Source organism: Siniperca chuatsi, linkage group LG22 (genome assembly GCF_020085105.1).
Source record: "Siniperca chuatsi isolate FFG_IHB_CAS linkage group LG22, ASM2008510v1, whole genome shotgun sequence".
NCBI lineage: Eukaryota > Metazoa > Chordata > Actinopteri > Centrarchiformes > Sinipercidae > Siniperca > Siniperca chuatsi.
The window spans coordinates 16850550-16863602 of record NC_058063.1 but is presented as its reverse complement, the minus strand read 5'-3'; the positions used below and the strand labels follow the sequence as shown (position 1 = coordinate 16863602).

General features: G+C 38.0%; 1 protein-coding gene across 5 annotated transcripts in view; it reads right to left on the bottom strand.

Moving 5' to 3' along the window:
- Window positions 1–13053, bottom strand: part of si:cabz01007807.1 — a 29559-nt gene that overhangs the window by 5380 nt on the left and 11126 nt on the right. Inside the window, exons 2-33 of one of the 5 annotated variants that reach the window (XM_044184848.1) lie at window positions 12797–12835; window positions 12388–12556; window positions 11387–11461; window positions 10131–10196; window positions 9783–9845; window positions 9462–9530; window positions 9211–9258; window positions 8811–8846; window positions 8665–8718; window positions 7419–8561; window positions 7153–7236; window positions 6957–7049; window positions 6698–6760; window positions 5746–5805; window positions 5528–5563; window positions 5381–5443; window positions 5226–5276; window positions 5070–5138; window positions 4392–4463; window positions 4192–4299; window positions 3944–4006; window positions 3496–3561; window positions 3240–3305; window positions 3089–3142; window positions 2918–2977; window positions 1711–1770; window positions 1307–1405; window positions 1161–1211; window positions 936–1037; window positions 458–568; window positions 253–357; window positions 116–160 (exon numbers count right to left, since the gene is read on the bottom strand). In XM_044184848.1, the coding sequence (XP_044040783.1) occupies window positions 116–160; window positions 253–357; window positions 458–568; window positions 936–1037; window positions 1161–1211; window positions 1307–1405; window positions 1711–1770; window positions 2918–2977; window positions 3089–3142; window positions 3240–3305; window positions 3496–3561; window positions 3944–4006; window positions 4192–4299; window positions 4392–4463; window positions 5070–5138; window positions 5226–5276; window positions 5381–5443; window positions 5528–5563; window positions 5746–5805; window positions 6698–6760; window positions 6957–7049; window positions 7153–7236; window positions 7419–8561; window positions 8665–8718; window positions 8811–8846; window positions 9211–9258; window positions 9462–9530; window positions 9783–9845; window positions 10131–10175 (3039 nt within the window). In that variant the 5' untranslated portion in view covers window positions 10176–10196; window positions 11387–11461; window positions 12388–12556; window positions 12797–12835. Of the gene's footprint in view, window positions 1–115; window positions 161–252; window positions 358–457; window positions 569–935; window positions 1038–1160; window positions 1212–1306; window positions 1406–1710; window positions 1771–2917; window positions 2978–3088; window positions 3143–3239; window positions 3306–3495; window positions 3562–3943; window positions 4007–4191; window positions 4300–4391; window positions 4464–5069; window positions 5139–5225; window positions 5277–5380; window positions 5444–5527; window positions 5564–5745; window positions 5806–6697; window positions 6761–6956; window positions 7050–7152; window positions 7237–7418; window positions 8562–8664; window positions 8719–8810; window positions 8847–9210; window positions 9259–9461; window positions 9531–9782; window positions 9846–10130; window positions 10197–11386; window positions 11462–11622; window positions 11840–12387; window positions 12557–12796; window positions 12836–13053 lie in introns of those variants that run through there. The other 4 variants (XM_044184849.1, XM_044184847.1, XM_044184845.1 and 1 more) reach the window with 4 other exon arrangements.

The window sequence follows — 13053 nt, the reverse complement described above, 5'->3', positions numbered from 1 at the left end:
AGAGATAATGAAAAGTGAGCATGTCATTATCTTGTTTTTACAGATCTGACAGCAATATGAGCAAAATCGCTCTTTCCTCATGTGATTAGAAATAAGTTAGACTGCACTGATTCACCTTGGCCTTGTGTTTTTTGAGGCCTTTAAGTTTAAACGGCTTCTTCTGTTGAAAAGAAAAAAAAAATGTTTGAGGATCATATATTAAATAACCTTAAAGTAAAGCAGTAAAAGTGAACATGAGAGGGACAAAAATACCTGTTTGCAGGTTTCCACTTCATCTTGTTCGCTGTCATACATCTCTCCAGGACTCATGAAATCTTTTCCTGTTTGAGTGATGTCATCCTCAGCAAAGGCATCCTGCTAAAATATGTCAGAAATAAAGTCAATACCACAGAAAACAATTAAACTGAATTAGTATATTAGAATAATGTCACATGCTTATGTTGTGCATTAAACATACTTTGGATGCTTGCTGAGGTATGTGCTGGCTGAATCCAATCGGTTCCCTCTCTCCATTGGTGGTCTTAGATTTGCGTGGGATGGGAATAGAGACTTTATATTTGGATTTTTTCTGACACAAGAAACAAAAAATATTGTTAAGTAAAGCTTAAGAAATGCTGTCAGGAGGAAGAAAATCAAAAGCAAACGGCATCTAGTTGGAAAAGAATCTTCCTCTCTTCTGCATATGATGTTTAGAGGAGGGTTTACATCTGCTCTGAAATTGACATTTAGCACAATGATGCATTTGACAGCACAAGCAGTTATTTTCTCTATTGTTTCCTATCTATCCTGTCAAAATGATTGGTGCCCTCATTGCTCTTTTCATTGCATCACATGGTGTTTCTACAAAGCAGTTACAATGTGCTTCTACTACTGCTGCTGTCAGCCTGTTACTGGTGCCACTGTAACAAAAATATTGGTTTCAGATATAAAAATACCACTTTGCAGTCCTCCACCCCGTTTAGGTCTTCATCGTCTAACTCCTCTGCCGAGAAACTGCCCTTCTTTTTCTGAGGACTGTTGTAGTCCAGCATGTCGTCCTAATTTAAAAAAAACAAAACAACAATAACATTCATACATTTATGAAAAACCCAAATTAAGTAAAACAATGTCTTTAATCTCCCATTGCCTTGCAACCAAACATTTCGCAGAAAAATATTTACCTTAGAGCTTCGACGATCCATGTGCAGCAGTTTCATCTTGGTTGTTTTCTTCTATTGACAAAAGAAAAAAAGCCCATAAAGTGAAAACAGACAACAAAAATGTTCAAGGGAAAAAAAAAAAAAGTATTAAAAGAGAAGAAAGTTACAGGTTTCCAGTCTTCCATTCCATATGGATCTTCATCTCCATTCAATCCAGCAGACATATGGAGTGTTTTCTCTAAGAGCTCATCATCCATGAAAGCAGCCTAAGTAACATATTCAAAACAACCTTTAGTCTTGGTAGGCAAGTCAGGAATGTTGAAATTATAGAGGTACGCTGAAAACCATGCAACATAGAAGAGATACTGCAAAATGATATGCCCTGTTTCTAGACATCTAACCACATTTTCTGGTTAAAAAAAAAAAAAAAAAAAAAGTATGGAATATTAGTTATTTTCAAGCACGAGTCAAGTCAGAAGATAACTACAGTATATTCACAATAAAATAAATAAATGTACATTTTTGTTAAACAACATGATATCATATAATGGTAACAATAAGAAAATAGAACCTTGCTAGTTGACTGAAGACTGTGGCCTTTCATTTCCTCTACATCCTCAAAAGTATCATCCTAAGAGTGAGAGTGTGGAAAAACAAAGCTGCTTCAGAACAAAACAAGTGATGAAGTCATTTGATGTTATGGAAGTGGATTTGCTATGCTAACTGAAAAAAAGCTAAACTTAACATAAATAAACCAGGCCATCTCCAACTAGAATTACCGCCCCGAGGTTGTATGCCTCCGCCAACCAGTCAAGTTACAGTTTACATCCATTTCTGTCAGGACTCATAAAATATGTAGTGAAGGAGTTGAATTAAAAAAAAAAAAAAAAAAGTATTTTTTGGCTAAGTGGAAGTTATCACTATATTGATGATACATATGTATGATTCCAGTGAATATACGTTGTTAAACTGATTAATGAAGGATTATCATAGATGTATTGGCTAAATAGGTACACATGTACTTGATTACTATGTAAAGATGGATTCTTATAGAGTATAGCTACACAAAATGCGGTGCTTTTGTTTTCTCCTGGCATTTTTAGATGCAAAGCCGCTCTATGGGCTGTAGGTGAAACTCACTCGCTCACGGTTTGCAGTCACGCGATTCCGATGATGCTCGACATTCAGAATGAGGCAGGAAGTGAAAGGCAGAATGGACGAGATGGAGGAAAGCCCGTACTGTGCTAGTTATTGTTTATTCATTGTGTCGTCCCAATCAACATGTGTGTTTAATCTGGAATCGCCCAATTCGTTCTTAAATTATGGCTAAAAATCTGTTTTGAGGTCATAATGACCTTTGAGTCAAGTGTCACCTATTCAGTGTCCGACCAACTGTAAAATACGGTCATCAATTCTTGAGTTATGGCCAAAAACGTGTTTTGTGAGGTCACAGTGACCTTGACCTTTGATCACCAACTTCTAATCAGTTCATCCTTGAGTCCAAGTGGACGTTTGTGCTAAATTTGAAGAAATTCCTTCAAGGCGTTCCTGAGATATCGTGTTCATGAGAATGGGATGAACACACGGACAACCCCAAAACATAATGCCTTCGGCCACGGCTATCACTGCCGCAGAGGCATAAAAATGATTCACAGGAAACAATCAGACCATTCACTCTCATATTAGACAATGAGGGAATGGTCATTGGTCATTGTCCTATGACATATCGTTTCTTATTGTTTAAATGTTGAGTCAACGGAAGTGAAGGTGACTGTTACCTGGGACTTTTTACGAGGTGTGTAGCCATGTGCACCCAAAATTTCATCTTGTGATTTCTCCTGAGAGAAAAAAAAAATTCCAAACATGTTACACCACCTAGACCATCCACATACCGGAAGTACAATGCACGAGCAAAGCACACACATATTCTCACGTGAATACAGTCATACCTTTGAGCCTTTGCGAGGTGTGTATCCATGTGCTCCCTTCGGTTCATCATCCTTCTGGAGAGAAAAAGTTGTAACATGACACACATTCATTAAGGTGTAAACAAATATGCTGTGAAATAGCGAAATATAAAGTACAGTAGGGGTGGGATACCTTTTCTACACTGATGGCAAATCCTCTTTGTGGCACAAACCTGATTTTCACACTCTTTTTTTTCTTCTGAAGAGAGAAAAGATTAGATTACCCAAATCAGTGCATGACAGAATATTCACAGTTCTCCCTTTCTCAAAAATATCTAAAGTCTCTCTCTAAGAAAGTTTATTCAAAATTAGCATCTACAGACTACAACTTCTATAGGCTGAATGGTCATGTGCGTATAACAAAAGCATACAAATCCATGGCTCACAACCTCTTCATGCTGGGCTTCCCATCCCTCCTCCTCCTCCTCACCAGTGCTGCCATCCAAAACGGTCCCCTGTTGACAATGAAAACCTGCATCAAAAACTCTTTAGGAAGACTAATATTTGCCTTTAAGGAGTTAAAGCATGTACACAATTTCTTCCCAAGACTGTACAATATTGAGAAAAAACAACAACAATATATTACTTTTTCCAGCACTTAGAAAAGGGGGGAAAAAACACACAAAAAACAAGCATTTGGGGAGAATTTGAGCCACTAATGCTCGAGATAATCTTCGGAATTTGAAATGAAGGTTCAAAGCATAGCGTGCCAATAAAGCACATTTGAATTTGATAGCTCATTTTCCCTCACCCTCTTGCACCTTGTCTGCAGCAGACAATTCAGGATCCAACTAGTTTGATAAACAGTTGGCAGACTGCAGTCTGTGACTACTTTACCTCTGACCATCGGCGTATGATGGAGTTTTTCTTGCCAACGCTTTTCTTATTGATGTCATCATCCTGTTGTGGAATTACAAAGAAAAAGGCATCAGAACTGCAGTATTGATGTAAGAAGTCCTGTGTGTGTAAGCTTTTCAGACACACTATAGGATGGCTAGGATGTGTCAGTTTGCTTGGATGAATCTTCCATGGAAAACACACGCGCACGCGCACGCACACACACACACACACTTCAGATAACTTACCTTTGATTCTTGAGGTAAATGTCTGTTCATGTGCTTTCCCTCTGGCATGGCGGAAGTGGTGGATGCTCTTCTAAGCAGCCGATTGACTTTGGTCTTCAGAGGTTTCTTCTGTTGACAAAAGAACACATTATTAAACCAATACTGCTTTATTAATAGTGTTCATACAGAAACAACAAACTGTTTAAAAAACAAAAACATACTTTATAGTCCATCCCATTCTGCTCCCCATCTTCATTCTCTCCTGCAAACATGTGCATATCTGGAATATACTCCTGAAAAACAGAAGCGCTCACTTTTAAAACTGAGCAAGTGCCATTATAAAAACACACTGGTGTGTTCAGATATAATGCCACAATAATGTTTGTCTTGATTAATTTGAGCAGATTTCACTTCTGGATCAAGTGTTTAATTGGCTTTACAGTATAGCAAGCAGTCGGTGATTTGTCTTTTAATTGCTAAACTTATCGTCAGTCCACTTCTTTGACTGGACTTCTAGCATCACTCAAAACAATTCAAGAAAAACATGATTGAGTTTATCTTCCGTGTTTGAAAGAAATTCCAAATAGGTGGGGATGAGGCTCAAACCACTGAGTTTCTCACTCAGGATGAATTATTTTTAACACAAGTTTAAGTTGCCTTTATTTGTGCTTCCTATAATGCTGCTTCCTCTATTTGAATATATTTGTACTACCTCAATCTTTCACACTGTATCTGGACTCACCATTAAAAGCTTGTAAGAGATCACCCTAGCCCATTTGATGCAATAACACATTACAGTTTTAATACTAATATCGAATAATAGATAATGATGTTAAGAATAGGCTTACTGTCACATGCTTACACGATTTACATTTGATTCCAGACACCCTGATTGTTACCTTTGATGATTTACGATTGGTGGGTAGTGTCCCGCTCCTCCCCTCCTTTGTGTCATCAGCAAACTTTTCCTACAAAGTGAAATCGTCACCTTATAAAGATGAACATGCAAATACAATCAAATCAGTGAAACTGTTATTTTGCATTGCTTCATTTACCTTTGACCCTCTTCTGGAAAGTAGGGACATTCTGAATTTTTTGTCCTTTTTCTGTAAAAAGAAAAAAAGGATGTTAAACAATATACTGGATAATATATTGATAACAACCACAGAAAGTCTAATAGTGACTGATGAGTGAGACTCTCAGATAGTACCTTGCCGTGACTCCCAGGGCTATCCTGATCCTCCCCACTTCCTCCATCAGAGTCTGCCTTCATCTAAGAGAAAGGTTAGCTTTTTTTAGCTTCTTCTTTCTGCTTACAAACAAACAATGCTAACTAGAGAAATAACTTGTCTCTTACTTTCAATGATTCTCGCCGTAGTCTCAATGTTCCAGACTTATAGAACAAAAGAAGAAGAAAAAAAAAACCCCAAAACAAATACACGTTTCATTAGCTGAAATGTCTTTGACAGAACATTAATTTTGCATAGCGAACAATGCTGAGAACTCAAGGTAGTATGCCAACATATTCAGAGAGAATGTGATGAAAGAATTGAATTTTGAAAATGTTTTTTTTACTGGTCTGAAGTCGGGGTTAAGCTCAGGGCTGTCTTCAGGCCAGTCTTCAACACACCTTTCCTGTTTTGGGATTTTAGTAAAGCAAACATTTTATATAGACAGTTATGCTTCTAAAATGTTTTCAAAATAATCCAACATACAATATGCATATTTTTCCTTCAATAGCAGCAGGGTCTAAGAGGGGTGATGATGGACAGTTTCATCCATGTCCATCCATCCAAAACTTTTCGAGAGGAGATACAGACAGGGAACAAATTAAAGGAAAACCCTGAATAAAAGAGTGGAGAAACATATCTTGAAAAGGAGCACTGAAGCTGTTCTGGAGGCTGGAGGCCCATGCTAAGACACTTCATGTCGGTTTTTCCTTTAATTTGTCACCCATCTGTATATTCACTCCTGTTTGCTCGATTGGCATTTTTCATCAAGATTTTTCCTCTAATGCCACCATCAAACCAAAATTCCCTCTTGTAAAACACACATGCCAAAATTAGATTGCCATTGAATTTAACTAAGCACATTAATGCTCCCCTGAGGATAACTAATTTCCATTTTGGAAACTCTTTGCCTTGTGGCATTGTCAGGCCAATATGTCAATTCTGCATACACAATATCTCATTATCTAAGAGGCAGATTGCCGTCACATTTGCTGAGGACATTCATACACCCAATGGGATAAACCCATTTGGTTTCAATGACCCCATTGCCTTTCTCTCACCATTAGCCAAAATTTGTAAATCTACAACTACTAACATTTATACCATCCAACATGTTCATATTATTGGGTATAATGAACATCGCAGGCTTCAGGGCCGCTATCATATCTTTAGACTTTCAGTGATGTTTCTCTCTGCTTTTATCAAAGTGACTTTTTTCCCCCCATCAATTTGTTAATATATTTAAATTTATACATTTTGTAATTAATATTGAAAATCACTTTTGCTTAAAAACACACCTGACCAATAAGCAGGACGTCCTCAAAGACAACATAGTTCTCAGGGTCCGTCGTTTTACTTTCCTGTAAAAAAGAAGTACTTGAAACATGCCCACAGAAAGATGATGTTATATCCACAGTCTAACAGCTACACTAACTACCCACACATATGACCTTTTACATTGCTCCTCATTAGATATTTAGAGCAATATCCTAAAACATATTGTTGCCCAAGCTAATTAGGACAGCTATTTAGGTCAAATTTCAACAGCATGCATACCGGAGTTTTTGGTTGGCGGTGAATAACTGGTTTTGGGAGTGGTCTGAAGGCTGGCTTAGGAGAAGTTTTTGGTACAGTTGGTTCAGGTTCAATCTAAACAGTCCAAAAGAGACAAAGAAGGTAATTAACAGCACATCAGTTACAGTAGCAGAGAAATGAGTGAGCAGCATTATGCTAAACTGAATTCTTTGCATACAGGGTTTGCTGGTGTGGGTGGTTTTTCCGTTCTTGGTGATCTAATTCGAGGAAGTGGCTTTGGCGGACGTTTGAAGGTCTGCACCTGCAAGTTTGATTATAAAAGAAGGTATAAAGTGCATGTCATATAAATTGAGCAATTGGTTGACTAGATGTTTCCTACAGTACAGTGGGGCCCTCAACAATGCACAATTACAAAGTGCAATCTATTAGCATTGAATATTGATTTTATGGCGGTTCAAATATCAAATGGTACTTGTTACATACATGAGCCATTTCAGCTGGAGATTGCCTTGATGACACAGACAGATTCCTGGCCCGACTGAAGGGACTTGGCTGAAGATTATCATGTCTAGTTCCCTGAGGAGTCGTCAAAACAGCAGCATGTGGCCTGTCGGAAGAGGTTGGTTGGATGGCTGGATGAGATTCTGATGGCGTTGCCTTGAAGAGATCTGGTGACGATAGCATGTCCATCTTCATTTCTGACGGACTGTTGAGTGAAGGTGTAGAGTATGTGGCCTTATAGGCAGTATTGCTGGGGTTTCTCTCAAATATATTGCTATTAGTCTTTGAGGGAAGTGGTTGGAAGAGATCAAATTTGAAAGTCCCATTTGAAACATCTTGGAAAGGGTCGTATTGTTTTGAGGGCGTATTACCAAACGGGTCATCCAAACTGGAAACACTTTGGAATAAAGTCCTTGTAATCGGGCTTGGGAATGGGTCGACTGCATTTGTGGATGAAGATGAAAATATATCCAGGTTTTCCTTAAAAGACATGCCAAAAAGGTCCTCTTTCGTAGAGGGATCTTGTTTGTTTTCCCTGATGTGGAAGAGTTCCCCACTTTTAGTTTCATTGGTCTTGGCAGTATGAAATGGGTTTGCCATCATAGGCTGTGGAGACCGGAACTGATCATCCTCCTTGTTTGAAGGAGATTTGAATGGGTCTTCAAAAATACTGGGAGATTTATCAAAGAGATTCACCTCCCTGGTGTTTTCAGCATGGAATGCATCCTCTCCTTTAGCAGCCTGGAAAAGACTGACCCCATCATTTTTACACAGGTCAGAGCTTTTTAACTGCAAGGTTTTGGAGAGATTATGTGTTTGATCAGGAATTGGATTAAATAAGTCTAGTGAGTTCAGGGTTACGTCATGAAAATGGCCGTTAGCAGATGCGTTTTGGGCTAATGTCGATGTCTGGAAGAGGCCTTGTGTATGGTTGGGGGTAAGGGCCTGGAACAGGTCCTTTTGATGTTCAGAAAATTGGGCTCCATTTTCCACAGTCTTAATTTCAGTTTGAAGATCCAGAGGTGAACTCTGAAATTCAGGTGGCGGGACAAAGATGGTATCGAGGTTTACCTCTGAGGTTTTCCTCCCTACATCCTCCATTACATGACCTTTGCTGCTCGATTCCTGATGACAGAACACAAAGTCATTAGCGACGTGTTCAATGAAAATGATGGTAGTTAAGGTAACGTCGTGAGCTGGTCTTAAAAACAGAAATCTGTGTACTTACCAAAGAATATGCATAAAAAGGTTTCATTCTGGCCAAACCCCCATTGATTCCATTCTGATAAACAACGAAAGGGAAATGAGATGAGGTGTTAGATTTCACTTGGACTGTTGATGGAGTGCTAAAACTGCTAACATCTAAAAACATACCTGAGGACCTACATGGAGCTGTTCGTGCTCTCCATTCTGAAAGGATTAGACAGTGACACAGCAGAAATGTTACATGTTGAATCATTGTTGGGAGGAGGCAGTGCAAATACCACATGAGCAAAACAGGAAATTAACTTTTGGTCTCAAAGACTGCTCAAGACAAAATGTTGCATCTTCCAAAATAATTAATGTAATGATTTTTCATAACAATATGGTAACATTTGGAGAGGTTTGAATGCTTATTATTACTTTGTATTTTGATTTTTTTGACCGACATTTAACTGACTTATTTATAGAAAGGTCTAGTCAGACAGCTTATACACAAACACGCCTACACATTGCGAAGATCTCACAAGTCAGATTGTACTTCAAAGAACAAGAGAAAGGGTGTGGATTTAACCTGTGCTACAGCAGAGAGAAGATGATGATCCTCCGTCTTCAAACCGTTCTGCGTTTATGAAAATATGAACAGCAGTTTCAACCATGGCTTTATGGATGCTGAACTAACACACTTTCGCAAAATACCGCTTAAAAATAATGCATTTCATTTGGCAAATTTGAGGCATTTCAGCCAAATCTTGGTTATAATGTCTCTGAGTTGTACCATACGTCATTGTCATTCGTGTATGCTCTGCAGATGTTGAATCTTACCTGGTGTAGCTGGTGGCTGTCTGTCACATCTGTAGCAGCAGCTGAGAGATCACCAAAGAACTCACCATCCTGTGGACCAAACAATCAATTAATGATGCTAAATGAACAAAACATATTTATGGAATGAAGCGTGAGAAGACACGCATCGTGCTTTCCACGCATTGCGAATTGCTGTGATATGAAAGTCACGCATCACTTGTCAGAAATGTAAACACAAATTTGACAACACTTGCAGCTGATGAAACGATACTGCTTTTCAACAAGGACCCCCAACCTGCATATACCTCTGTGTATATGCAGAGCTGAAAGCTGGTCTCTAACCTGTTCGTTTCGAGACTCGTTTGCTGATGAGCCACTGGAGTCAGAGGTTGATGAAACAAGAGTCTGAGAGAAGGGAGATGAAGAAAAAATAAACATCATCATCATCATCATCATCAGGAGTCTAATTTATTTAGCCAGTTAATTTTTTTATTCATCCACAAACTGCAAAAAAATAAAAATAAATAAGGGTCAGGAATTGTAGAAAGGGAAGAAGTCAAATGTAACTCCCTTACTGTACTTAGACTGAGTGGGTGTTAGCTTGTGTCTTTGAGATGTAGAAAGTGTGCATGTATGTGACAGTTTGTAATTTTGTATTGCAAGTGTGTTTGTGTGTGTGTGCCCACTAACCTTGTATTGGTTATGGAAAGGGTTTTGGGAAACTTTCTTTAGCATATTTTGTAGCTTCACAATACTCTGAAGAAAAGATACAGAAAATCAGCAACTTTTCTTTAAAAAACATATTGCTCAATTTGTATCTTAATGAAAGGAATATTTTTTGGATTGCTGTAAAATTATGTTGACTATGTCTTTGCTGGTTAAAATTCAGTCACTCAAAAATATGTCAAACCCGAATAAAACTACAAATTGAGGCTGCTTTTAATTCTGATGACACATTGTGCTCGACTCATATGGTAAATATAGCTAACAGTTTTCTGCACATCCACAAAAACTTATTGAGATATGTGCTGGATACCAGAAATATCAACGAGACTATGCCTGCCCGGATAAGACCTGTGTTGGGTCGAAACAACACTAAAAAGGATAAACGGAGCTCTAATTCTATTGTGCAGGTACTTTTCTATTGTATTATAATAAGTTAAATTAGACAGACAAGTTTAAATAACTATCATACTTATTGCCTAATCCTGCACTAAATCACCATTAAACTATTGTTTCTTTGATTGTTCCCATCTCCAGGGGTGGAACATAACTTTTCCTGTACATAAAGTACATTATTTTGAGATATTTATATTGTTTACTCCACTGTATTTATCTGAAGGCGGTGGTTAATAGTTAAAAAAAAGCAGGTTAAGGTTCATATTCAAAACAAATGTTTAAACTACTCAACATTACACAAAGTAGTTAGATATAGCAACACTGAAAACACAGTTCTTCAGAATGAGTAGGACTACTTTTGATGCTTTCCTCTTAAATAAACTGTTAAATTATTGAATTTGTTACAGACTATACATGTAAAGTTTGTCTGTAGTTTAGTAAGAAAGCACAGAAAAGCCACATGATGAATTCAAACCGCAGTGTGACAACAGCATATTCTTTCTGTCGTGTACTCAGTCACAGAGATGACATTTAGAACAGCTGACATCATGATACTAGGTGTTTGGCAGTTTGTTTGCTTTGCATGCCAGCAAACAGTGTCCCAGCAGTACAGGGAAACACACCACGCTCATGTCCTGTACTGATTGAACTGGTTGTTTAACTGTTTGAGGATAACATGTTAAATATGGAACACATGGAGGAAGAGGATGGATTAGGCACTGCAGTGATTTCTGGCATATGTGAGAATAAAACACTCTCCAATGCAATGCAATTTACTACATCACAACACAAATAGAACCACCATTACTACTATAACATGTACTCACAGGTCGTCTTTCCCCAGATGCAGTCTCTGTTGCTGCTGCACCCTCTCCGTGATCGCCCGCCTCCACCTCATTCTGCTAATAAACATTAATATTAGAAATAGAGTAAAAAAATAATAATAACCGAGCAGACATGTTTCCAACACTTTTTCAAACTATTTTAAACCTTCTTCTACTCTAACACTAAAATTAGTTTGCATCAGTTCAATCGAGGATAACTTGAACAACTCAAGACTTACCGTCGTGGCATCTCCAGTCATGATCAGTGAAGCTGGTTTAATATTTGATTATGAAGTAAAACCAGATTATTTTTCCCACCGGTGAGATTTATGGACGATAACGTTTCTTTTGCATTAAAACCCGTCAGTGCGTCCCCGGAATTAACAGGACTCACGTTGGCAATTATCTCGCAGCTTGATACACCTGTGACAAGTCAGCAGCGAGGAATACGTAAGCATCCGGAATTTCAATTTTCAAAATAAAAGGCTATACTTGCGCATGCTCAGTCTCCTGATAATTTGTTTCTGGCTTGAGACATTGCTGTGATTAAACTTGGCCTATTTAGAGTCAGCCAGTGGAGCTTTATATATTTAAGTAATTTTCTTAACCAGAACATTTACTTATCCATAAAGGAATCACTGCAAACGGTCAGCACTTATTTGCATTTTTTTATCAAATTGATTTGATACCAAAGTGATCTACAGAGAGCAGTGATTTACAAAGGAACTAAAGAACAAACAATATTCCCAAAACCAGGATGTAGAGGTCACTCTCGTATACTCTCTGAAAACTGCACCACTTGTCAAACCAGCAGTAGAACATAAATTATAGATCTGGAAACTTTAAAGGGGTAATTTCCCAGAATCTATGTATTGTGAAACCAGTGAACAATCTGCAATCATTACTGTATCTAAGAAGGTTATTTGGTTACTAAATGACAAAGAAGATTTTCAGCCATTGACCATGACCCCAAATTTGGAAACTGGAGGTTATTTTACATTTACCTCTTTCTGACTGCCTTGGCTTGTGAAAAGTTGTAACCTTTACACTGACAGTCTTCCTCTCAATGCAAACCAACCGGTTGTCCTTCGCAGCTCAGCTGGGTGGTGTTGTCCAGCAACCTGTCCAGGTGTGTCGACGTGCTGAAGCTCTGTGCTGACAGATGAGGAAACTCTAAAAGTGTAACAAGTAACATGAAAGCAAACACAGACAGGATCAATTCCAGCAGTGCAGTTTTTTCTACATGCTTAAGGAATCAAGCCTCCATTTAACAGACTGCAACCTCACTGCAGCAACCATTTCCACTTTGTCTCTAGAATGATGTTTTTCTAATAGGCCATTACTGGAAATCTAAATAGTAATTTTATTAGTGTGACTCCTCAAAATGTAAACTTAAAATTTAAATAAACTTACACTGATATATTATCATCCTAGTCTTTCTTTGAGTAAAACCTGCAGGAATAAAAAACAAACAAACAATTATTTCATCAACTGGGCCTAGTTTTTCAAGGTTTTCTGCATCTTAAACTTTAGTTTAAAAAAAATGATGATTGTTCAAATGGGGATTTTAATCAGGCAATGCACACAAAAGAGTAAATATTGCTGGAACAACAAAAGTTTTCATCCCAAAATCAGGGGATCAATATCATTGGCATACCAGAAGTGTGGCC